The 26,431-nt window shown below is 42.9% G+C and overlaps 2 protein-coding genes across 7 annotated transcripts; one reads left to right on the forward strand and one right to left on the reverse strand.

Annotated features, from left to right (window-relative positions):
* Positions 1-1,027: 1,027 nt before the first annotated feature.
* Positions 1,028-3,623, reverse strand: Lcmt2 (leucine carboxyl methyltransferase 2). The gene has a single exon (XM_075961953.1). It carries the CDS (start codon positions 3,621-3,623, stop codon positions 1,566-1,568), a length of 2,058 nt encoding a protein of 685 aa, XP_075818068.1. The 3' UTR covers positions 1,028-1,565.
* Mapda (N6-Methyl-AMP deaminase) lies at positions 3,455-22,663 on the forward strand. Of its 6 annotated transcripts, XM_075961956.1 has the most exons (11): positions 3,455-3,963; positions 5,625-5,847; positions 6,059-6,189; positions 7,228-7,288; positions 9,274-9,361; positions 12,224-12,305; positions 14,150-14,276; positions 15,851-15,931; positions 17,519-17,657; positions 20,365-20,465; positions 21,282-22,663. In XM_075961956.1, exons 2-11 carry the CDS (start codon positions 5,758-5,760, stop codon positions 21,474-21,476), a joined length of 1,095 nt encoding a protein of 364 aa, XP_075818071.1. In that variant the 5' UTR covers positions 3,455-3,963; positions 5,625-5,757; the 3' UTR covers positions 21,477-22,663. The 6 variants fall into 6 exon arrangements, with proteins under 6 accessions (XP_075818071.1, XP_075818076.1, XP_075818073.1 ...); XM_075961961.1 differs by lacking the exon at positions 9,274-9,361 and having other exon boundaries at positions 3,671-3,963; XM_075961958.1 differs by lacking the exon at positions 6,059-6,189 and having other exon boundaries at positions 3,671-3,963.
* Positions 22,664-26,431: the final 3,768 nt, after the last annotated feature.

The following is a 26,431-nucleotide window of genomic DNA, read 5'->3' on the forward strand; positions in this document are numbered from 1 at the left end:
AAGTCAACCAAACACGTTTGGAGAAAAGTGACTCCATGTTAAGACTAAGTTGGACACTTACAGACTCTCAAGACACTACCATATCCAGGATGGCGCTAGTCTAACAGTTCTAGAAAGACACTACTTCATGTTACATACATGACAGATTAAGTCTAAGACTTTAAGAAATGTCATTAGTTTCTCTAATAGAAACAGACTTACCCATCACTTAAGACATAACTGAAGGGAGTTTAAAGACTGCAGATCATAAGGTATACTACAGTCCCGATAGTTAATGGTTTTAGATTGTCACAAGTTGCTAATTGCTACTTGTGGTGGTCTGAATGACAACAGACTAATGAATTTGAACACTTGGTTCCCAGATGGTGGCGCTACTTGGGGTGTTTATGAGGTGCGTCTTTGCTAAAGGAAATACGGCGTGGGGTGGGATGGGTGACGTGGCAGCGGGGACTGTCTGAGGCCTTAGGGCTGCTCCCTATTTGCAGGTTGTGCTCTGTGCTGATGAAGGATGTGCTTTCTCAGCATCCCTGCATCCAGACACCACACCGGGATGGACGCTTATCTCCGGAACCAAAAACCCAAGTAAACCTTCCTTCTGCAAGCTGCCTTGCTCATGGTGTTTCTTCACTGCAAAAGGAAGGAAAGTAACAAGTATAATACTACACTGGGTAAGGCAGCTCAGCTCTGACAAGGAGCCAGCACAGCTCCTAGGTCTGAAGAGGTTAAGGAAAAGGCACAATTCCTGTAACCTGAAGCAATGCAGCATCAGTGTCTGCCCTCCTGTGCAGGTGACATGACGGCAGCTATGACCGCGACAGAAAGCACCACCGCGTCAACGAGCAGGCTGGCAGAGGAAGAGCTGCCACTACTGGGGCTCATTTCCTGCTCCCCCTCCACCAGAAACTAGAAAAGAGCTGGCTGATGCCAGCTGTCAATCTAAGCTGCTTGCAGGCTCAGATCAGTGATGGCTGGCAGTGAGAGGCGGAGGAAGATCTGGGACATTCATTATACCGGGTACAAAACTGACTAAGGAATTAAATGTCCGGTTTATTAGCACTTGCAAAATATTAGCAAAATAAAGTGATGAAAAGAACGATTTTAAAGTTGTACTTTTCAATGTTAAAGCCAGTCTTGTGTTCAAGCTAAGTCTTTAAACTACAGTGCTCGTCTCCGATTTTACACACAAAGCAGCAGGTCAATACTGTATTCCTGATCCATATTCAATCTTGTATTCTTACCAAGGATCTGTGTGAAACTTTCTCCAAAATATAATTTAGGCCCCAGACCCGGTTTGGGAAACTTCTTACTTAGGCTAAGAGTTGTTGTTGGAAGTGGCTAAGATTTGAAAATCGGTAGAAACCCAATAAACTGGGCACATGATGCTGAGACCCCTAGGATGCATGGACACTCCTTTAAAGTGTTTGATTTCCGTACCATCTTATTGTTGGTGTTTTACGCTTGTTTTCACATTCAATAGTGTGGGTAAGAAAGGTGTGTGTTGGGGTGTGTGGCAATATTTACAATCATATCCATTCTTGGGTCCTGAACCTATCAAGAGTCGGTCTTTATTGGCCTGTACTTAAGGAAGAAAGATCTAATGCCACTGGGTGGGGATTGAAATAAGTGCCGAAGGAAAAGCAGTTCCCTCCCCCTCCCGTCAGCAGGATCTGCTGCTCTTCGGGGAGGAGGACACTGCTGTGGCTGTGCACCATGACCGGCCAGGGCACAGATGTCGTGTCGAGCTGATACTCAGAGCTCGACCCTGAAGTCAAGTCAATAACAGTCACTCCAGGAACGGAGGAGGAATGAATCCAGACCCCTCCAACCAGAAGCAGCCTCCCATGAAATACATGAGCAGTGTGAGAGTATCTTGGGGTAATGGGGGGCTGGATATCTATTGATTCCCAGAGGAATCCAGAGGACTTTGGTCTAAGAAACAGTACAGAGCTCAAAGGTTCTTCAGAAGCCCCAAGGCCTCCGGCGATAAGCGCTCCTCCTTGCCAACCGCAGGCACTATGGGAATGCCGACCCTCAGGGGCTGCCCCTTCTACTGGGATTGGGGCCCAAGCCATTGTCTCTACATGTAGGAAACGACAGTCACTTAGTACAGGTTCCACCACACTTCGGCCACCATACACAAATAAGTATCTTTGATTTTGGTAGTATACTTCCGTTGTTGAATGCCGCCAACAAGACAACACGGGACCTTCTTCCATGGCAGCCTCTGTTACTGTTACAGTCTGACTCTCGGGGCAATCAGCCTCGCTTCTGTATAATTCAAGTCGGAGAGCCCCGGAAGCTGGAGTAACTGGGGACAGTCTCCCTCCAAGAACCAGAACTTGAGTATCTGAAAGCCTTGTCATGGTGTGATAAAGGCGTCCATCCCACTGGCCTCCAGTCCCCAAAGTACTTATTTGGCTGCTTTTCCATTCCGAGTCACGGGATCTCCAGAGCAAGTGAAACGTGCTCACTCGGCAGTGTCGCCCCTCTTCTTCTCCAAAGCCTCCTGCACTGAAAATAATGCCAGGGCTCAAGAGGACAGAGGCGTGGCCATATCTCTTCAGGCTGGAGTGCTGGTCACTAGTGACTGCTCTGGCAGAAAGAAAACCTGAAGGCAAAGCAGGATCTACCCAAAAAGATGTCTCTGGAGGTGGCAACACCGGAGTTCCCGATAGCGTGTCTCCCCTTGATGCTGCCAGGATGAAATAGTGGGCACACTTCAGATGCCACTCCTCAAACTCATCAAAGGGTTCGAGCGTCTCGATCCGCCGACGCTCGTCTGCGGGGAGAAGGCGGCGGTAGAACTCGTTCAGGTCCAGGGCGCTGCAGGCAGTCCAGCCAGCTTGAAGGAAGCGCCGTACCTGGGCCTCCACGTCGGGAAAGAGCTCCAGGCCGTGCAGGGGAGAATGCAGTCGCCGAAAGTGCTGCAGCATGATTTGCCCAAAGGCGTCTCGCGGCTTCATCTGCTCATAGATTACGAAAAGGGCGTCGGGGAAACGCTGGGCGGCCCAGGCGATGAGGGCCTCGGCATCGGCGGGCTCAAGGTAGGTGAGCACCGCCTCGGCCAGGAGCAGCGTGGGTGCGGTGGCGTCTAGGCCCGCGCAGTCCAGGGCCTCGCCTAACTTCGGGAGCTCACGCAGGTCCGCGCCCAGGATGCGGTAGTCCGAGCTCTCGAAGCACAGAGCGGAGGACGAGTCCCCGAGCTGGAAAGGGCCGGTCAGAGAGCACAGCTCCGGGATCTCCCTGATCCTCTCCGCCTTGCTCCGAGACACGTCTGGGAAGTCCACCTCCCAAACGGCAGTCCGGGCCAGGAGGCCCGCAGCCTTCAGGCGAAAGTACAGAGAGTCGGAGCCTGCACCCAAAGACAGAACCTGCGCCCGGGTCGGGGCCGGGAGCGCGCCAGTGCGCTGGAGGAAGGCGCGCACGCAGTGACGCACGGCGCGCGCGCGCACGTAATAGCCGCGGTGGATCAGTGGCGTGCGCCGCACGGGTCCTGGGACCAGCAGCGCCGCGAAGGCGTCGCGCACGTATCCGTGTGCGGCCAGCGACCGCTTGCTGAGGGCGCTGCTGTCGTTGGTGCTCTGCACGGTTCCCGCCCGGCGCCCGCGGCTTTGCGGACCCATGACCCGAAGACGCTCCGCAGTCCTCCACGCGAAACACTCACAGCGCTGGTGTCGTTCGCTTCCGGGTGCGGTGTGCGTCACTTCCGAGCAGAGCGCGCTTTGCCAAAAACCGCGAGAGACCATTTGATTATTTTTTTTTTCCGAATTACGTTTTCCCGCTAAAGCGCCCTCTGCTCAGATGACAGCTAGACTGGGGGGAGCTCGTCACCACTTTTCTACAGACGTTTCGGCGTGAAGGGAAAAAGTCCTGTAGGTCTTCGTATTTTAGAACATTTTTAATCGAATCGGGGGCTGACGACCCGACTTCCTGCAAAGGACCGGCACCGCGAATCTTTAGCAGGCAAGAATAGATTGTTCCTTGCGCGAAAGTCATAATTTCTTTCCGGGAAGTGGTGGCGCACGCCTGTAATCCCAGCACTCAGGAGGCAGAGGCAGGCGGATCTCTGTGAGTTCGAGGTCAGCCTGGTCTACAGAGCAAGTTCTAGGACAGCTGGGGCTACGCAGAGAAACCCTGTTTTGAGCCCTCCCACCTAAAGAAGTAACAGTTTCTCCTTTATTGAATGTTTTCGTTGCAAGGGAGAAGTCATTTAAATCTTAAATTAGGCCAGATGGAAGTGAAGAAAGAGACCTTTACAGATAATTACCGTCTGATGGAAGCTGATTTGAACAAACAAACAAACAAACAGATAATTACCCGGTAATTTAGTCCCCTGCACACATACATTCTATTGGCTGTCATGTATTCAGAGCTCTATGCCAGGCCTATAGTGAATAAAGTATTCACCCTCTCTTCAGCTATAAAATGGCACTCTCCTCCACTTCCAGAATTCTGTGATTCTTCTGTAGTGTTGAGGATGTCTGCTGAAAATAGCTGTGAAAGATGTAATTATTCCGGGGGGCATGTTGAGTCCTCCATCTCCCTTTTTAAAGATTGCAACTCAGGGGGGCTGGACAGATGACTCAGAGGTTAAGAGCGCACTGGATGTTTTTCCAGAGGTCCTGGGTTCAATTCCCAGCAACCACAGGGTGACTCACAAGCATCTATAGTAGGATCTGGTGCCCTCTTCTGGTGTGCAGGCATACAAGCAGACAGAACACATACAGAATGAATAAATAAATCTTTAAGAGACACACACAGAGAGAGAGAGAGAGAGAGAGAGAGAGAGAGAGAGAGAGAGAGAGAGAGAGAGAGAGAGAGAACAACTCAGGTTGGGATTTAAAATGAAGTTCCTGCATTGGATGCTTAGGAGTTACCAGTAAGAACGCATTCCCAGAGGTGTAGAAACGTTATCATTTATTGATTTTGTGCCTGGCTGGATTAGGAAAGGAGATGAGGATGATTGATTGATAGAATGGTTGATTCAGAGCAGTGGTGTGTAGCAGCTATGAGGAGGAGTGTTTGAGTCCAGCTGATGAAAAATTGTCGAGTTCTGGTTCTCAGGAGCTCATTAGGGTATCAGGGGAGCAGTTTCTGTGACAGAATGACTCAGGGAGTGCAAGATCTATTCCTGGAGGCCTCTAGTCCACCCAGAGGACAGGAGACAGTGAGTTCAAGCCTCCATCTAGAGCCAAATACAGTCTGGGGTCAAATACAGCCAGGTCAGTCCCAGCCCATTTAAGGAAAGTGTTGGTGCAGCATGATTGTGAAATAGTGTTTCCTTATGGAAGCAAATACGTAAGTGCTACATGTGTGTTAACCTGACATTACCCAGTAAACACAAAGTTAAAGGCATGTACAAACAAACAGGTAAGTGACACCCTGACCTTTGACTAACCTGGAGTTTTAATACTTTTTCTTATGTTTTGTTCATAGCTTTACTAGTCATTTCCCACTGCAGAAACACCTAAGATTAGCCGTGTGTGTGTGTGTGTGTGTGTGTGTGTGTGTGTGTGTGTGTGTGTGTAGTGGGGCAGGGGAGGGGCGGTCTGTGAAAGGAAATAGCAGTGGTGTTTCTTTGTTTCTGTGTTAACATCTGAAATTATTTGCATTTGTGAATACAGGTGAAATTCAACTCAAAGCTACACACAAGCAAGTCTTACTGAAGTACGTGTAAGTAAAGCCATTGAAGAAAGGCCAGGACCTCCGAAGTGCTGACTTGATTATGTTGTATCGTCCAAGCCAGAGTCAGAGTGCATGAAATCTTTGCCTCCGCCTAGAAGGATGGAGGCAGAAGGGCAGCAGTGTCCACGGAAGACAGATTTTTACGTGGAATTGCCAAAAGTGGTAAGAATTACCAACAGATTCTGTTGCACAACGACTCTTACGTTGTTTTACACAAAAGAAAAGTAAGTTTTGTGGGTAGAATTTGTAGAAAGGGTATAGCTAAATCAAGTAGTTTGTCTGGTGCAAACTGCAAACAACCAGCACGTGGTGTGGGACCAGGAACCTAGTGGATCCTTGGTACATTTTTACTGATTGCATTCTCTTGTTTTAGGAGCTTCATGCCCACTTGAATGGCTCCATTAGTTCCAGTACCATGAAGAAACTGATAGCCAAGAAGCCACATCTTAAAGTTCATGATCACATGACCATGATTGACAAGGGAAAGAAAAGAACTTTAGAAGAGTAAGTTTGGGGAGATTGTAGGAATTTCTTTGTCTGTCAATATTTTGAGATTGAGATAGATAAGAATCAGATTTTGATACTTAAATAAATAGATATCTGGCTGGGCAGTGATGGCGCATGCCTTTAATCTCAGCATTCAGGGGGCAGAGGCAGGCGGACCTCTGTGAGTTCAAGGTCAGCCTGTTTGTCTACATAGCAAGTTCCAGAACAGCCAGGGCTGTTACATAGAGAAACCCTGTCTTGAAAAACCTAAAATAAAAAAGTAAAAAGACATCTGGCATGGAAAATATAACCTAACATACAACATTTTCCCAACTGTCAGACTACTGATAGTATTTGTTTTTTTTTTTTAATAGAGTTCTGCCTGCACATAAGCCTGCAAGCCAGAAGAAGGCACCAAATCTCATGATAGATGGTTGTGAGCCACCATATGGTTGCTGGGAATTGAACTCAGGACCTTTGGAAGAATAGGCAGTGCTCTTAACTGCTGAGCCATCTCTCCAGCCCCTACTGATAGTATTTGTAATAATTTATGTTTGTGAAATTATACTATATTGATACCAGGTGATGGTGGTGCATTACTTTAATCCCAGCACTTGGGAGGCAGAGGCAGGTGGATTTTTGTGAGTTCAAGGCCAGCTGGTCTGCAGAGCAAGTTCCAGGATAAGTTCCAAAGCTACAGAGAATCCCTGTCTTGAAAAACAAAATACAAACAAAAAAATTATACTAAATTGAGTTGCTTCTTAGATTTGAAAATAATGGAATGTGGATTTTTCTCTATTTGCTTTTGCTAGAGGATTAGAGAATGGAATTATTTCATACTTTAAAATATAAATAAATCATATCTTATTTTTAGCCATTAAGTTGACTTTCTAGATTATTGCAGCTTTTAAAAAGATTATCTTGTGGTTCTTTGTAAATCTAAATATTTACTTACTATTAACCTAAAATTTATTAATTAATTCCACTTAGGGAGTTTTTCTTGAGTAACAAGTTTTTGTTGACTAAAGTGTATTAAAACATTTTGTTCATTTGTAGATGCTTCCAGATGTTCCAAGTTATCCACCAGCTTACTACTAGTGCTGAGGATATTCTGATGGTGAGACACGGAAGGAGTTTAGAATGTTGAATTTTGAAGCAATGAATGTCTCTCATTTCATATGACCTTTTGCTTTCATTAGGGCCCAATGAAAATGTTTTCTTTTTTCCTTCTCAGTTTCTTTTTCCATTGATTTTTAATTTTTTTGTAATGACAACTCTTTTAAAAATTGTTGTAAGACATTGGCATAAGCTAGCCTGAAGTCTGTTATTGTTAAAGAAATGAGGAAGAGGAAAAGGAAGACGTGGGAAAGAACCAAGATCCGCATCCTCTATTGGGTAGGGAATAATAATGACAGGAAAGCCTGATCCTGCTTCCAAGTATGGCACGTCATTAGAAACATGGTAGCTTAGTGCCTGTGCATACTTCCCAGCATCCTTCACCAAAAAAAGCAAGAAGACAGAAATGAAATGTAGCTTACCTAAAGTCACACACAGGAAGTGAGAGTAGTGATTCTTCCAGAGTCCGTATACTTTCCTGTTGAGGATTTAACTGATTGGACTGTTTTCTGTCTGAATAAGAATGGGAATAGATGAGAGAGCCAGCCCCTAACATAGCAGCTCTCAACATCTGGTTTCTCTTTTGGTCTCAGTGGAATAGGGTTAGTTGGCCCTTCCTGGTTGTAGTTCTGAGATCCAGGTTTCTCAGCCTGCATCAGTGAGGCCATACTTTGTTATAGCAGTGACAGCAAGTTGGTGTTCTTGGGAGTAGTCCTCAAAGGGTCCAGTGCCAACAGGGCTGGAAGCTCCAGGTTCCTACTCTGGTGAGGCAACAATGTATCTTGTGATGTCTATGAGTGACTTGATTTTGAAGGCTATAGTGTTGCCTTGAGCAGGACAGTCCCTGTCTGATTTTCTAGCCTGTATCGTGAACTTGAACTATCCATTCTATTATTTAAAATTCCTTTTCAGGCCGGGTGGTGGTGGCACCTGCCTTTAACCTAGCACTTGGGAGGTAGAGGCAGAACAAGTTCCATGATAGCCAGGGCTATACAGAGAAACCCTGTCTTAAAAAACAAAAAATTCTTCTTGACTCTTGAGGGCAAAAAAGTGGGTGCAGACATTGTATTGCTATGAATTCACAAAGTGCCATCCTGTTAGGTTGTCTGCAGAGCCAGCCAACACTTGTTCTTTTGTTAAGACGTTGTCCTTGCAGGTTTGTGTGCACACAAAGAAGATTAAGATTAGTTTAACAACCGAAGGGCCAACTAGGGCAGATTTGTGGGATCTTCAATCTGGTCCCTTTCCCCATCTAAGTTTGGTGTTTCTTAGGATTGATGGCAGAAAGGAAGAATGTCCCTTCAGCAATTTTTAGATTGTTAGACTTGTACTGTATTAGATAGTTTGACTTTATTTATCACACATTTTCTTTGCCTAAGGGGAATTTTCCCAAGTACCTCAGAGAAAAAGTTGGCCCTGATAAAATTTGGTGAAAAATACAAGGCATTCCTCTATAACTTGCTAAGAACCCTAAGCCATGACCTTAGCTAACACGCAAGTAATGTCTAATTGTCGTCAGTAGAGCCGTTTACGTCTTTGTGCATTTCCCAACACCATGCAAACACTGAGGGACTACAGTGACTTTGACTCATTTCTCTGTTTTCTCTGCCATTATAAACACTAGAAAGTCAAGGAGAAAAAAAGCCAGGTTTGCCACTAGGCAGACAGAGGCAGGAGAATCAAATGAGTTGAAGGCTCACCTAGACTACCTGTCTCAAAAATTAAAAAAAGAAAAGAAAGGAAGAAGCATGGCTAATCTTCAGACTTAGTTTTCCCATGGGAGCAGGGTCATGTGAACTGCTGCTGAACTGACATGTCTGCCTTAGGGATGGACAGAGCAGGCCATCCCTACTACCTGGGAGAGAGATTCCCTACTTCCTTTGCCAGTCAAATTTAATAAATGAAATGAAACGGAAGCACTTGGCCCTTGCATTGGGCACCGTCCTCCGGCACGGCCAACACTGTGTGCACTGCTTTTATTACCAGGTCACAAAGGATGTCATTAAGGAATTTGCAGACGATGGTGTCAAGTACCTGGAGCTGAGGAGCACACCCAGAGGAGACGGTGCCACTGGTAGGGTTGAACTCCTTCTCAGTGGATGTGCTGTTCTGTGGCCATGGGTTCTGATCACACAAGGTTCCTGTTTGCTTCCATCGCTCAACAGTGTACACTAGTGATGCTTAAAATGGCATTTAAAAAATATACGTGGTGGTGTTTCAGGTCCAGTGCCTCACATTGCAGGCGAGTGACCTACTCCTGAGCCACAGTGATGCTCGTGGTTCATAAGTTGTTCTTAAACGAAAAGTAGAAAACCCACTTGGTCACTCTTGGATAAAGAAGGGGAAATCGCATTTAGGGTTTTGTTTTCTTCAAGAAAAGGACACAGCATGTGAGGAGACAGCTCAGTCAGAAAGTTCTTGTTCTGCAAGCATGAGGGTCTGAGTTCAAGATCCAGAACCCATATAAAAGGCTGGGCACAGTGCTCTGCTAACACAGCCCTGGGCAGGTGGAGCCAGTCAGCAGGTAAGCCCTGTGCTAGTGAGAGTCTGCCTCAGAAAACGGTGAATGACACCCGAGGAGGATATCTAGGGCTGTCCTCTGGCCTCCACACAGATTTGCACATCCACACAAACACACTCTTGAACATGCAGCCACACACACGTACACACAAAGAACATTGTCTCCAGTAGAGGCTGTTCTTGCTCTGCACTTGGGAAGTAATGTCACTAAGTGGTTATAGAATGCCATTTTATGGCCGTCACTGAAGTGTCAGATATTCATTGACTCCTTAGAGAATGGTTAGGAGCAAGTTGTAAAGTGTTCAACCCTCTGGGGACAGAGTTGAGCTGGATGTGGTTTAGCAATTTCATAGAAACTTCCATAAGAGCTGTCTGGCCAGGCTTAGTGCCTCACACCTGTGTCACTCTGAAGGCAGAAGTGAGAGAAGAGTGGCTCTGCCTGCCCTTGCCTACATGGCCAGACTCTCAGGGACAGGGGGAGGTTGTTTTGTTTTGTAATGAGGAGACATTATATATTATCATTGAGTCCCTCTTGACCTGAAGAGACATAGGTTATCTTACACCAAAGCATGTGTAGCCAGTGAAGAACTATTTGAAGCTGTTAAAGTAAATGTCAAATGGGAAACAGAGATTCTTAATCTCAGTTTTAAATTGTAGAATCAGTTTCAAGTTATACAATGTGGTATGTGCATGCCCATGTGTGGGAATATACACACAAAACATGAATAAATAAACTAAGAAAAATATATTTGCAGCCAGATGTGGTGGTACACACCTTTAATTCCAGCACTTGGGAGGTGGAGACAGGCGGATCTCTGTGAGTTTGAGGCCAGCCCATTCTATATAGGGAGTTACAGGCCAGCCAGAGCAACATAGTGAAACCCTATCTCAAAAAAAAAAAAGTTGTTGCAAAGACACTTCTAGGCTCCCAATCACTGAATCTGTAAAGCTAATGGTGTTTCGTCTGCTAACACACGCATGTGTGCACAGTTGTAAATAAGATGTAGTTATCTGTCGGTAGTGGGATGGTGGTTACTTTTTATTCTTTATAATTTTCTGTTATACTGAAAGTTTTCTGTCAAAAAAAAAGCATTTATGACCAGTAAAAACAGGCTTTTCTGGAACAGTCTTATGAGGCACCCCAGAGAAGACATGAGCACTCTAAACTTGGATTGACATCTCTGAGGCCGTGAATGAGAGGCACACCCTGAGCAGGGCTGAGGGAAAGGAACATGGGATTTGCTTTTTTGTTTTGTTTTGATTTTTGTTTTTTCCCCCTCCAGTGGAAGAAAAGCATCCTGCTAAAGGAGAAATTTTTTTTATTTATTTATTTGATTATTTTGAAACAGTGTCTTTGTAGACCAGGCTGCCCTAAAACTTCAGATCTTCCTACCTCAGAACCCCAGATGCCAAGATTAAGGTACCGCCACCATGACTGGCTCTTAATAACTTTTTTTTCTTTATTTATTATGTAGACAGTATTCTGTCTGCATGTATGCCTGCAGGTCAGAAGAGGGCGCCAAATCTCATTACAGATGGTTGTGAGCCACCATATGGTTGCTGGGAATTGAACTCAGGACCTCTGGAAGAATAGCCAGTGTTCTTAACCTCTGTGCTATCTCTCCAGCCCTAATTACTTTGTTTTTTAAGTTAAAAAGTTACTGTTTTTGTATAAGGAACATGCCATAGCACATATGTGGAAAAAGAGGACAAAGATTAATTTTCAGTTAGGCTTGTATTGCTTGTCATTTTCTATTTTCTGTCTTTTATTACTTATATGTTTGTTTATGAACATTTTTATAAAGCACTTATTATTCCTAACATTGGTTTTGGTTTTTTCACTTTCGGAACATTGTCTTTTCAGTGTTGCTGAAGTCCAGTCATTAGCTGAAATGACCTGTTATGATAGCACTTGTAATGGTGGGGAATTCTGAAGAGGTGAAGGTGTATGAGGATTGTGAGTGAAGTCAGCCTGGGCCACATCGTTCAGGCATAAGAATGCCACTCAGTGGTAGAGCACTTGCCTCGCACACGTGATGTCTTAGGTTCAGACTCCAGGTCCATGGACAGACAAAGAATGCTATAGTTAAGTTTCCCCTTGGGGCCAGAGAGATGGCTCAGCATTTAAGAGCCCTTCTGCTCTTTCAGAGGACCAGTTTGGTACTCACACCCGTATCAGGTGGGTTTACCACAATCTGTAATCCGCCCCAGGAGATCTGATGCCCTCTTCTGGCCTCTTTGGGTACTCATACACATGTGTGTATATGCGCACACACAAGATAAAATATTTTTTAAAAAAGTTTCCCAAAAGCCTATGATTCACCTTTAGCCAGGCCCTGGCACAGCAGAGTGATGCTGTCTGAAGGATGAAGTAGGTGGTAAAGTCTTTACATATGTTGCTCTGCACTCTTTCCAGGAATGACAAAGAAGACTTACGTGGAATCCATACTTGAAGGCATAAAACAGTGCAAACAAGAAAACTTAGATATCGATGTTAGGTAAGAAGATGGTGCATTAATAATACCCTTTAAAAAAAACAGAATATGATGTTTTACTGTCTCATAAAGGTGATGGATTTTTTTAAAAAATCAACTATTATCTATTTTTACCTAAAATAGAAAAAATAGAATCAAGAACCCTGTCGCTAAGATGAGAATACAATTCTGAATTTCGTCATCTGGCAGTTAAATTCTAGTATTTTTACTCAAGTCGAGTATGGCCTCTCATTGCTGCTGTGCTGAAGTGGGCTTCCTATAGCCACCCGATCTGGCTGTCTGGTCTCTCTCCAGTAGGCGCAGACTATCCTCAGTGCCTTGCACTCTCTGGCACTTCTGCCTTCCATCATGTCCTTACACACCCACCTTCTCATTATTCGGCTCTCAATTTGGCTGTTATTCCTTAGAGCGGCCAGTCTGTCCGGCATGCTCCTGGCCCCCAAGTCCCTCCTCTCCCATGTTCCTCTTTGGCATTAATGTGTATTGTCATGGAGTATACAAGCCCTTTGACTGGAGTGTAAGTCCAGGGAAGCCCGAGTCTTTGTCGTTGATTTACTACTACATCCAGTACTTTGAACAAAGCCAGAAGATGGTGAAATAGAAGGTGAAGACAGGCAGATCCCTGGAAGTTCACAGGTCAGCTAGCTTTGGCCTACATGGGGATGTTCCAGGCCAATGGGAGACTCTGTCTCAGACAAAAGGTAGGTGCTTGGACCCACACCGATTGCCCTCTGACCGCCACATGCCCAATATCCTGCCTGTACTTGCGTCCCTTACAAATGGTCACACTGCTGGGCGGTGGTGGCACATGCCTTTAATCCAGCACTTGGGAGGCAGAGGCAAGCAAATCTCTGGGAGTTTTGAAGCCAGCCTGGTATACAAGAGCAAGTTCCAGATAACTAGGACTGTTACACAGAGAAACCCTGACTCAAAAAACCAAAAAAACCAAATGATAATGCACACACCCATGCGAGATAAGAGATACAGTGCCTGACAAAAACTGCAGATTTAGATCCTGAGTAAAACTAAAAACAAAACCCCCAAGAGGCAGGTGGATCTTTGTGAGTTCGAGACCAGCCTGGTCTACAAGAGCTAGTTCCAGGACAGGCTCCAAAACCACAGAGAAACCCTGTCTCGAAAAACAAAAACAAAAACAAAAAAAAAAAAAAAAAAAAAAACCCCAAAGATATAAACAGAAAGGTGAGATTATTGGAAATTGGAATAGACTAGATACTGATACTACTTAGACATTCATGTCTCATTCTGTGTATACAGTGTCTTGTTTAGACTCACTGCCTTTCAGAGTAAGCTATATTCCAACTAGCCAGCCACTTTTTATGGCAATATTTAGAATTGTCTTTTTTATATGCATCATAGTTTTTCAAATGGTGATTTTTGGTTGTTTTTTTTTTTTCATTTTGTTTGATACAAGGTCTAGACATGGTCTATTGTGGCCCAGGCTGGCCTCAAACTCCATCCATTCTCAGATATTTTGTGGTTATAAGTTGCTTTATACTAAGCACTGTCAATGAGGTGGCGAAGTTCATAGGAAAAGGCATATGACTATAGGTAGCCCTCTCCGGGCATAGTTGATTTTAGATTGGTGGAATATTTTTGTTTTAGTTTTTTGTTGTTGTGTTTTGTTTGTTTGTTTGTGTTAGAGACGGGTCTCGTGCATCCCAGACTGGCCTTAAACTGACTTGTTAGCCCACCATGACCTTCCTGCCTCCACCTTCCAGACACTTTGATCACAGCCACATATACACCCATGCCTGACTTCAACTGGGATTTTCTTGTCATAAGACCTTCCTGCCAGGTTAGTATCAATGTGTTATCTTATATTCCAGGTATTTGATGGCAATTGACAGAAGAGGTGGCCTAACGGTAGCCAAGGAGACTGTTGAACTTGCTAAAGAGTTCTTCCTCTCTACTGAGGATACAGTTCTTGGCCTTGACCTCAGTGGAGACCCTACTGTAAGTTACTATATTTTATCTCTCAGTGCAGAATCAGTTAGTGGGGTGAGGCTTAGTTTGGAGCATCACACATTAGGGGCCAGCATGTTGGAGCCCACAAGACCATACGGTAAATGTGCAGCTGACAGATTCATACACAAGTGGACAACTTATGGGGCACCCATTCTGCAGAGCTGCGGGGACACTTGTCTTTTGGAAAAGTCACTGTCATATCTGTGGGAACCTTGTGAAGCCACGATTCTTCCCTTCAAAATGGGATTCATTCTCATTTTGAAGAACCTCAAAATGTAACCTCAGCATGGACAATGGATTGACCTTGCTTCATTCCTCCACACCACAAGGCCTTAGAGCGATAACATTCACTCTTTGTTCTGACAGTCAAATTTACAGAGTCAGTGCCCCAGAATTACCTGCTAACAGACCACATAGTAATTTCTATAGAAGACAGGACTGAGCAGGAAGGCAGCATGCCCCACCTTTGCTAACAAACAAATCTGGGTGTCCCCGAAGCTGGTTATCACCACAGAGATTAGATGAGGAGAATGAGTGGACCAGGATGCAGAGACGTTTAGTAACTAGTGGTTTGGGATGTCAGGTACTTCCCCTTGAATGCTGGCTCTTTCCTGGGTGGTGTCATCTCTTCCAGGGTACAGTTTTGTTAGGTTCTACCTGCCCTTTTTGTGATTTTGATATGCATATTATCAGTATCTTTACCTTTGGAATTTTCCAACTATGTCTGTAAAAGCTAGAAACCTCCTGGAGATGTCCCTTATTCTTCTCCTTCTTTTCCTTATTCTTCCCCTTATTCTTCCTCTCCTCCGTCCCCCTTTCTCCCATCACATGAAAAATAAAGCAGATGCAGATATAACATGCTTGCGTTAATTTTTTTACCCTCAGATCCTCGCCTGCCATAGGCATCCAGTTTCTGAGCCCTGAGGCTGGTACTCAAGGCCCCCATACCAGCAGACACCTAACGGAGCCCTGTTCTGCCTAGATCGGCAGAATGTATAGCATAGCATTTCTTAAGGGTTCTTGAAAGAAATACTGTAAAATTACATTACAGATATATTATATGATATATCTATAAGTAAATATATAAATAAATTATAGATATTATTAGATGTGACCACCCTGTCCATTCTTCTAAAGATAGTATACAACTAGTACAGGCTTTGTACCCAGAAGTTAATTCCATCATGTATGATGGATAGATAAGGGTGTTAAGAGTGTCACACGTGTGTGGTTGCACATTTGTGTACTTGTGTGTGTTGTTGTCGTTTTTAATCATGAAAGCTTCCTAAATCAAATGAGTTCCCCATAATACTACATATCTGTGTGAAATAAGAATTTTGGCCCATCATACCCAACTTGCTTATTGACCTGAGTTCACTGGTACTGGTCTCAAGAGTAGCCTTTCTATGGTGTATTCCCTAAAGGGTCTAGCACATTAAAGGCTCTCTATACGCAAGAGGTTCAAATGAACCAATCTGCCATCATTTTATCCCTTATTGGGGTAGAACACCAGATGCCCCAGTTTGCTTGGTAGTCTCATGCACCCTTCTTTTATCTTCAAGATAGGACAAGCAAAAGACTTCTTGGAACCTCTTTTAGAAGCTAAAAGAGCAGGTCTGAAGTTGGCATTGCATCTTGCAGAGGTAAATAATATTGTCATAGAATGGAGAGGGCAGATTATAATTTAAAAAGTAAAGTTGTTTGTAAATAACTACAGAAATAGGCTTATTTTGGGGAAAACATTTTTGTTTTGTTTTGTTTCTCTATTTCTCTTTTTCTTTCTCTTTCTCTCTCTCCTTTTCTCTCTCTTTCTCTTTGTTCTCTTTCTTTTTCTTTCTCTCCTCTCTCCTCTCTCTCTCTCTCTCTCTCTCTCTCTCTCTCTCTCTCTCTCTCTCTCTCTCTCTCTCTCTCTTATTTTTGAGAGACAGGGTCTCATGTAACCCAGACTGGCCTGGAATTAACTTTATAGCTGAGGATATAGGGGGCTGGAGAGATGGCTCAATGGTTAAGAGCATTGCCTGCTCTTCCAAAGGTCCTGAGTTCAATTCCCAGCAACCACATGGTGGCTCACAACCATTTGTAATGGGGTCTGGTGCCCTCTTCTGGCCTTTAGGCATACACACAAGACAGAATATTGTATACATAATAAATAAATAAATATAGCTGAGGATGTCCTTGAACTTCTGATCCTTCTGCCCCCTCTCAAGTGCTAGGGTTGTAGGCATATATCACTGTGCTGTTTAGAAGAACATTTAAAAAGGGGAATTAGAAGTATTTTTAAATGTTAATTAAAACATTAAGGCATGATTTGCTTTAATGTTACTGTTTTTAAGTTTTTGTGGTTCCCATTACATTGTGACCAGTTATTTCTGGCCTGTGCTTTGGGTTAGAACTTGCTAGGTATCTTAATTTCTTATTTGCTGCATTGAATATGAGATAGTTTATTTAAAACTATTAGGGTCATTTGCCTTCTAGTCCATCTAGGAGAAAGAGAGCATAACTGGACATTTTCCTAATTGTGGTCTGTTCACAGACAGCCTTGTCAAAGGGAATGCGAGCACAGGGAGGGCAGTGTGTGGCCTTGCAGTCTAGTGGGTTAAATTTTCTCCTTATCCCACCACCTCACATTGTGAACAGTGTCTTCAGAATATTTTGTTTTGACTGAAAGTTTTCTATACCTGAAGAAATTTCAAGTGTTAGGGATTATAGTATCAAAGGAAAAGGCTGTAAAATCCTGCTAAGAGGTGGTATTAAATTAGGTGTATATATTTCTCTACTTTTTTCCTAATACATGTGAACACATATACACACACACATACAGAAGTAAGGGGGCTTGTTTTGTTTGTGGAAATTCATTTTTCTTAGCTTTTACTTTTTTTTTTAATTTTTCATGACAGATTTTCTCTATATAGTCCTGGCTATCCTGGAACTCACTCTGTAGACTAGGCTGGACTTGAACTCATAGAGCTCAGCCTGCCTTTGCCTTCTGAGTGCTGAGATTAAAGGGTTATGCCACCATAGTCTGGCTAGTTTTTACTTCTTTATGTTTATACTTCATGAGATTATTATTAGGCGGTAGAAGATTGATAGAGCTGAGGAGGCTTGAGGAGGTTTAAAAAATTCTGATTTTTAAAAACATTGGCGTTCACTACTCAGAAGGCAGAATAAAATATTATTATAATATTATTACTGGCAGAGGCCATTGATCCCCTCTTATCACTTTTCTGAAGATTCCAGATAAGAAAAAAGAAACACAAATGCTGCTGGATTTGCTTCCTGACAGAATCGGGCACGGAACGTTCCTCAACTCTGCCGAGGGAGGCGCCATGAGTCATGTGGATTTTGTGAGGCAACACCGGATACCTCTGGGTAAAACAGTTTCATGTCGCCCTGACAACCCTCTTGTCCTGCTTCCTCCAGGCCCCAGATTACAAGATTTATGTGGGAAAGTACTGTACTAAGATGCAGATATTTACAAATTAAGTGTGTACATGCTTTCTGGGTCTTATTGACGTGCTGAAAGTTTTAGCTTTTATTTGAAGTTTCCTGATGGCAGGGCTCTCTCTCTCTCTGTCTCTTACCCTGGCTGTTTTCATCTTTACTGACTGCTACAATCCCTAGTGCTGGGAACTAAGTCTTTTGCTGTTTTTGTTTTGTTTGTTTAAGAAATAAAGGTCATAGACTGGACAGTGGTATATCGTATGCCTTTAATCCCTAGTATTCTGGAGGCAGAGGCAAGTGGATCTCTGTGAGTTTGAAGCCAGCCTGGTCTACAGAGCTAGTTCCAGGACAGGTTCCAAAGCTACACAGAGAAATCCTGTCTTGGAAAAAAAAAAACAAAAAACAAAATAAGCAAGCAAACAAATAAAAGTAATAAAGATCATTTAGAATTTTGAAGATGATTATAATAAAATTAACACATGGGTCCAATGATGGAGATGTATACTGCCAACCATGATGACCTACCTGAGTTCTGTCTGGGTGACTTACAGGATCCTCTGATTCTCTCTCTCCCTCTCTCCCTCTCTCCCTCTGTTCCTCCCTCCCTCCATCCCTCCTTCCCTTCCTCCCTCCCTCCCTCTCTAAATAGATGTTAAAAAAAATAAAATTAATGTTATGGAAATGTGTAACATTTACTTAAAAATTAAGTATTACAGGACTGGAGAGATAGCTCAGAAGTTAAGAGCACTGGCTGCTCTTCCAGAGGTCCTGAGTTTAATTCCCAGCAACCACATGCTGGCTCACAACCATCTATAATGAGATCTGGTGCCCTCTTATTGTGTGCATGCAGAACACTATATACATAACAAACAAATCATAAAAAGAAGAAAGAATTACAGCCAGGCTTGGTGGCACAGGCCTATATTCCTACCTTTTGGGAGGCGGAGGCAGTAGGATTACTAGTTTGAGACTGGCCTAGATTACTCAGGAAAACCTGTCTCAAAAATTAGGGAAGTGGGGTTAGAGAGATTGCTCAGCAGTTAGGAGCAATGGGTTTTCTTCCAGAGGACCTGGGTTCGATACCTAGAAACCACATGGGTGCTCACAACTGTGTCTCACTTAAGTTCCAGCGGATCTGACACTCTTCTGGCCTCCCTCCTCAGGCTCTGGGCATACTGTAGTTCTTTTGTTTGTTTGCTCTCTGGGCGCCCACTACCCAGCTCCTAAATAAATAAATGGAGACTTATTCTTACTTAGGAATGCCTGACTTCAGCTTGGCTTGTTTCTAACCATCTTTTCTAACTTCAACTATCCTGATTCTCTAACTACATTAAGGCTTTTTAACCTTCCTTTATTCTATATATCTTTCTTTCCTCTCACTCCTTGGCTGGGTTGTGGCTAGGTGACTGGCCCCCAGCATCCTCCTCTCCTATTTGTTCTCTCTGCCTGTCATCCCCACCTATTTCTCTCTTCTGCCTTGCTATTGGCTGTTCAGCTCTTTATTAGACCAATCAGGTGTTTTAGGCAGGCAAAGTAACACAGCTTTTCAGAGTTAAACAAATGCAACATAAAAGAATACAACATATCTTTACATCATTAAACAAATATTCCACAGCATAAATAAATGTAAAACATCTTCAACTAATATTTCACAACAGTGTACTAGCAGCACATAGACATACACAGGTAAAACATCCATACACATAAAATAAAAATTTTAAGACATGTTAGAAATCAGGGAAACTGTAAACCTGTTTTTTATATCCCGATTGACCATTGCACATGTGATTGTGAATATGCTTAGTGGCTGTTTTTATATCCTGACTGACCATTGCACACGCAATTTTAAATATGGTTGGTGACTGTTTTTATATCCTGACTGACCATTGCACACGCGATTATGAATGTGCTTGGTGATTGTTTTTATATCCTGACTGACCATTGCACACATGATTGTGAATATGGTTAGTGACTGTTTTTAGATCCTGACTGACCATTGCACACGCGATTGTGAATATGCTGTGAGTGACTACGTTGCTGTTGTCATTACACCATTTGCTGAGAGTAGAGCCGTAAAGAAAGACATTTTCTTCCTGTAAAAACATCCCCAAAAAATCAGTTATAGGCCAGATGTGATAGCATATTCCTTTAATCCCAGCACTTGGGAGGCAGAGGATGGTGGATCTCTGTGAGTTCAAGGCTAGCCTGGTCTACATAGTGAGTTCCAGGCCAAACATAGTGAGACCCTGTGTTCAAACAGCAGTGGATGTGACGCTCTGTGAGGGAGTGTGACAGGCTGTGGTCTTCCATCACCTTGAAGAGAACAGTAACTCCCTGCCCGGTACAGCTGCTGTCACAGCGATAACAGGTATCTCTGTACAAGTATCTCTGTGTTTGTATGCAGTGGTGGAGGACAGTGCAGAGACTTGCCCATGAGACAGACACTCCTCTGCTAAGCTACACCCCAAACGGGAACTACAGTTTCCTATTACACGTAATGAGCAGTACATTTTGTGGAATAATGAAACTGATTAAATCAGCAGAGTTTGCAAAGTTTTTCTGAGAGTCTTCCTGGTGCTCACTGAATGAGTTCACTTACTCGCCTTTAATAGAAGAATTTTCCCCTTTCGTCTAGAACTTTGTTTGACCTCAAACATCAAAAGCCAGACAGTTCCATCTTATGACCAGCATCACTTTGGATTCTGGTACAGCATTGCTCATCCTTCTGTGATCTGTGTAAGAAGTATTCTATTCTCACTCCTACTCGGTTGCTACATGAAGTCATATGTTTATTATCTTGCTGATTACCTTGAGTTCCTGAAGGAAATGCCCAGCAAGGGAGCAGAGAGGGATGAGGAAGCTGCAAAGGGCTCGGGTGATAACGGGTTTGGTTCTCAGAGCAGTAAAGCAGTATCTGGTGAAACCTTAAAAAAAAAAAGTAGGCTAGCCTTGTCTACAAAGTGAGTTTCAGGGCCGGGCAGTGGTGGCGCACGCCTTTAACCCCAGCACTTGGGAGGCAGAGGCAGGCGGATCTCTGTGAGTTCGAGACCAGCCTGGTCTACAAGAGCTAGTTCCAGGACAGGCTGCAAAACCACATAGAAACCCTGCCTCGAAAAACCAAAAAAAAAAAAAAAAAGTGAGTTTCAGGATAGGATAGCCAAGACTGTTACACAGAGAAGCCTGTCTCGAAAGAAAGAAAGAAAGAAAGAAAGAAAGAAAGAAAGAAAGAAAGAAAGAAAGAGAAACAAAAGAGAAAAGAGAGAAAAGAAAAAGTGCAGGTGCCTAGTACCTATCCAATAGGCCCTGCTTTTTTGATCTGGGATGAGTCCTGGGCTTAGATAAGCTTTAAAAGCTCTTTCTTTGTTTGTAATATGCAGCCAGGGTTAAAATACTCTGGTCTTTTTTTAAGTATAAACAAGTTTGTTACAGATGAGCATTTATAAGTTCCTTTTTAGACTATTGAAAGAAGCATGGGAAAATAGATTCTGCACAAAAAAAGGTTAGTTTTTACAAAGCACTTCTTTATGTTGAACTGTTCTTGTTTATTGGCAGACCGATGACAAGGGTGTCTTTTCGACAAACCTTTCTCAAGAATACCAACTGGCAGCAGAAACATTTAATTTGACCCCGTCTCAAGTGTGGGATCTGTCTTATGAATCCATCAGCTACATCTTCGCTTCTGACAACATCAGATCTGAACTGAGAAGTCGGTGGAATCACCTGAAGCCCAAGGTGTTCCACTTTTAAGCTGGGATGAGGTGAACTACTTCCAACAATATGTTGTAGCCAAGATCTGCCACATCCACTCAGTGAACTATCCACTACTTCCCTTGAAGCCAGGACCAAGTCTGTGTCGGGTCTTGACACCAGTAAGTGCTCAGTAATATCTTAGACTAAGAGCCCCGAGGCTTTGCATGCTTCACCACCATGCTGATTGCTGGAGGACTGGAGGGTCGTTAAATCCCTCATCCACTAGTAACTTTCTTTTTCAATTAGCACTCTCTTCCCATTACTGATTGTTCGTCTTCAGGAAGACCTCTGTATTTTGTTAGCTTTAATCAGACCCTCGCCACCTCTTCTAACCCTTTCAGGTATTATTCCTCAAGACAGTTGATGCCAGGCCACATTGCACACCACAGCCATTCGTGTGGGTGCCTTTTGTCAGGTGACCCTGTAGTGACAGAGCTAGAATCTGGATTTGCCCTTCTCATAATATCTTTAGAAATATATAAAGGGGATTGAAGTAATTACTTCAGTTTAAGAAAAGGAAAGAATTGCTGGCTCAAAGTGAGAAAGACATAAGGCTGGGGCTTCACTTTTAAAATCAGCTTCTATTCAGCTTTCATTGTGGAAGCTGCCAGGACTTTCACAGTGCCAGGACTCGCTGAAAAGATCTTTCTAGTAATAGTAGCATTGTGGCTTCTAGGGTTCTTAGATCTCCTATAACCCCATGCCCACAGGCATAGGCTTACATACATACATATATACCATGACCACTTTAGCCAAAGACAAGGGACAACTAAGATTTGCTCTGCATGGTAAGAAAAAACTTTAACAGATAACAGATGTCCTGGTTAGTTTTTTTGTTTGTTTTTTTAACTTGACACAAGCTAGAATCATTTGGGAAGAAGAACCCTAAACTGAGAAAATGCTCCCACCAGATTGGCCTAATCAGTGCTTAATCAGTTGGTTGGCCCATCCCACAGAGGGTGATGCCACCCCAGGCAGGTGATTCTGGATGGAATAAGAAAGGAAACTGAGCAGGCGACAAGGAGCAGGCCAGTAGGCAGCACTCTTCCGTTGCTCCAGCTCCAGTTTCTGCCTCCACTTTCTAGGACAATGGACTACAAATTATAAGAAGAAATAACCCCTTCTTCCTCACGTTGCTTTTACTCATAGTGTTTTAACACAGCATTAAAAGCCCTGAAACAGTGCTTGACTTGCTCTCCTTCTTAGAATGCCTGTTTTTCCTGACCTCAGAGAAGCCTGATGGCACCCTTAATTCAGTTACTAAGATTGAGACTTTGGTGTGTCTTTCTGTTAGGGTGCACAGTAGAAGGAGGTACTTTCAAGTTCACAGATATGTGTTTTATAACCTTACATTTCTAACTATATCCATTTATACAGGTTTTTTTTTTTATTTACACTTTTTTTTTTTTGGTTTTTCGAGGCAGGGTTTCTATGTGGTTTTGGAGCCTGTCCTGGAACTAGCTCTTGTAGACCAGGCTGGTCTCGAACTCACAGAGATCCGCCTGCCTCTGCCTCCCAAGTGCTGGGATTAAAGGCGTGCGCCACCACCGCCTGGCTCAGGTTTTTTTTTTTTGAGACAGGGTTTCCCTGTGTAACAGTCCTAGCTGTCCTGGAACTAGCTCTTGTAGACCAGGCTGGCCTCAAACTCACAGAGATCCGCCTGCCTCTGCCTCCTGAGTGCTGGAATTAAAGGCGTGTGCCACCACCGCCCGGTTTATACAGATTTTTTAAAAATCCATAAAATGTCATCCTTTTCCCACCAACATATATATATATTGGTTTTTCGAGACAGGGTTTCTCTGTGGTTTTAGAGCCTGTCCTGGAACTAGCTCTTGTAGACCAGGCTGGTCTCGAACCACCAACATATTTTTACTGATTATTTGGGAGTTTCACATACTGTACCTTGATCCCATTAATCTCCCTGTCTTCCTAGGTCCACTCCACCTCCCTTTTGACCACCATCGCCCGACCTCCATGTACCCTTTAAAAGTGTTTTAGAAGCTGAGCAGTGGTGGCGCACACCTTTAATCCCAGCACTTAGGAGGCAGAGGCAGGTGCATCTTTGTGAGTTCAAGGCCAGCCTGGTCTACAAGAGCTAGTTCCAGGGCAGACTCCAAAGCTACAACAAAACCCTGTCTCGAAAAACAAAAAACAACAAAAAGTGTTACAGAATAAAAATTGACACAAAATTAGTGTGTATAATATATTCAATGAGAAAATATAGGAAAGTAGTTAACAGTGTTAAGGAAACATGGTGAAAGCAGGTCATGTCATTTCTACCAATACACATTTCTGTGCATGCCTCTTCCACAAAGACTGTAGACGGAAGGGTTAGAGGCCTAAACCTCTTGCTCCCCTTAGTGCTTTCTTAGGCTTACTTTTTCTTCTCTCCACCCTCAGCAATGGCAGACTGGGCAGTATTTGTGAGGTAGTTTGAGATGACCTGGATCTTCCTCTAGTGATGAGAGTTCACCCTGTTCGTTATATACAGCCTCCTCATTTGGAAGTTGAAGGGTCCTGTGTAATTTAAAACCTGATTCATTTTCCTTCCCCAGGTATCTTGATGTGATTGTAATTTATTCCTTTGCCTTCAATGTAAAACTTCAGGCAGGTCACTAATAATAACAAGAAGGGGGAAAAACAGAGAATTTTTTCCTACCGTCCACAATTTAATCAAAAGAATTTATGATTAAGCTAATAATTCTATATAATTTGCATATATAAAATGTACACTGGAACACCTGAGAAACACAGAGCACTTTATAGACATAACTTTTATTAACATGATATCCCTGAGAGGCAGATGTGCTGTAAACATTATTCTGCTTTACAGGAAGAGAAACAGAATCAGTTAAACACACACAAGACATTTGGAACCATCTGTTTGCTAATACCTTTATGCCTTTTCCACAGTATTATACATAGATTTATACTAAAAATAATAATCCCATTTTCCTTGACATTGCAGTTCACTTCCAAAGCCGTCTTAGATCCTGAGGCCTTGCTTTAGACAGGGTTTTTTGTACCTTCCTGCTTGCTTTGGTAGCACAATTGAGATACCATTTTTCCTTAGTTCTTTTTTTCTTTTAAAATATTTATTTATTTATTTATGATATACACAATATTCTGCCTACATGTATCCCTGTGGACCAGAAGAGGGCACCAGATCTCATTACAGATGGTTATGAGCCACCATATGGTTGCTGGGAATTGAACTCAGGACCTCTGGAAGAGCAGCAAGTGCTCTTAACCTCTGAGCCATCTCACCAGCCCCTCTTTTTTTTTTTGGTTTTCCGAGACAGGGTTTTATAGCTTTGTGCCTATCCTAGAACTAGCTCTTGTAGACCAGGCTGGCCTCAAACTCACAGAGATCTATCTGCCTCTGACTCCTGAGTGCTGGGATAAAAGGTATGTGCCACCACCACCCAGCTCTAACTAACTATTAATTAATAGTTAACTATTAATTGTTAATTAACTAACATTAATTGTTAATGTTAGTTCTCTGTTTAGAATTCCTTAATACCAGAACCCTAATTAATTACTCATCCTAATAAATTTTAGAACAGTCTTTTCTCCTCATTACTACCTCAGATCTTAATCTAGCCATGGGTATCTAATAAGAGTGAAAATGTGAAAGTTGGTTATTCCAGGTCTTGACCATCTTTTCTGACCTGCTCATCAAATATCTTCAATAGATGGTAATTTCTGATATTTCTCTCAAAAGAGCTAATCTCCTAAAACTCATTTTTCCCTGAGTCAAGCTGCCATCCCGTTGTCAGTAAGCTTAGCACAGTGCATCTGAGGGTCTCCCTCCTCCACTACCTTCTCCGTTGAGTCTCAGCCTACTGTACACCTATCATACATTCATTAGGTTTTTCCTGCTTCTTTAGTGAACTTCATACCTTTTGTCCTGTGCTTCAATGTTTTCTCACTTTTTACCCACCTAGCACCGATTTTATAACTAGTTTTAAAAAGTCTATCTCACTATAACTTATCTAGTTACTTTTCTTCCTTTGAATGCTTGCTGTTTCCTGAAAAAATACTTTCCAGATTTTTCTCAGAGCAAGCTAGCTATATTAAAACTTACGTCTAGTATAGTAACACTACTTAGCTTCCTAAATTTCTTTAAAATGGTTGCAGCCTGTCGTGGTGATGCATATCTTTAATCCTAGGACTTTGAAGACTGAGGCAGTGAGATCTTGTGAGTTCAAGGCCAGTGAGTTCCAGGTCAGCCAATGCTACCTAGTGAAACCTGTCTTTAAAAAATAATAAATATTACTACTATATGTTTAGGCTTTCTGTATGTATTATCTGTTTTCCTGTATAAAGACAAGGGTAAGGACTGTTTACTTGTACAGGGATTATCATAAGTCTATGAATATGTGGGAATTAATTCAATACCACCTAATTTTGAGCCCATAATTACTTTTGTGTTCAAGTAAATACTTTCATTTGTATAGCTGGGTGTGTACAGATTGGTAGCTCCACCATCCTCCCTGTCATTTAAGGTAAGTATATTTTACCTGTACATGGGGATATGGCAGTGGTTCTGCTCCTTGCAATTAGTACTGAGCACACACAGGCTGCTCAATATAAATATATAATATATATATGTGTATATATATATATATATAAATATGTATGTGGAGTGTAGGAAAAATAGATGACTCCTATTGATAGCTTTAAATGCTTTTTGTGTGACTATATCGATCTAGTTTGCTCTTTTGGCTTTTAGTCCACAAGGGAAAGATGAAATTTAGATGAAGGTGAGGAGGAAAGGAGAGAAAAGGGGAAAAAAAATCAAAGAAGATGATATATATATATATATATATAAAATTATTTTACCCTTTGTAGAATCTAGAAGAAACTAGTGTTTATAGAAGGCTTACATTTTCCCCCTAACTTACCGTCTCTCTGTCTCTGTGTTACTCAGGATTGGACCCAGGTCCCTG

This window comes from Microtus pennsylvanicus, chromosome 2 (assembly GCF_037038515.1).
Source record: "Microtus pennsylvanicus isolate mMicPen1 chromosome 2, mMicPen1.hap1, whole genome shotgun sequence".
In the NCBI taxonomy this organism is placed as follows: Eukaryota; Metazoa; Chordata; class Mammalia; order Rodentia; family Cricetidae; genus Microtus; species Microtus pennsylvanicus.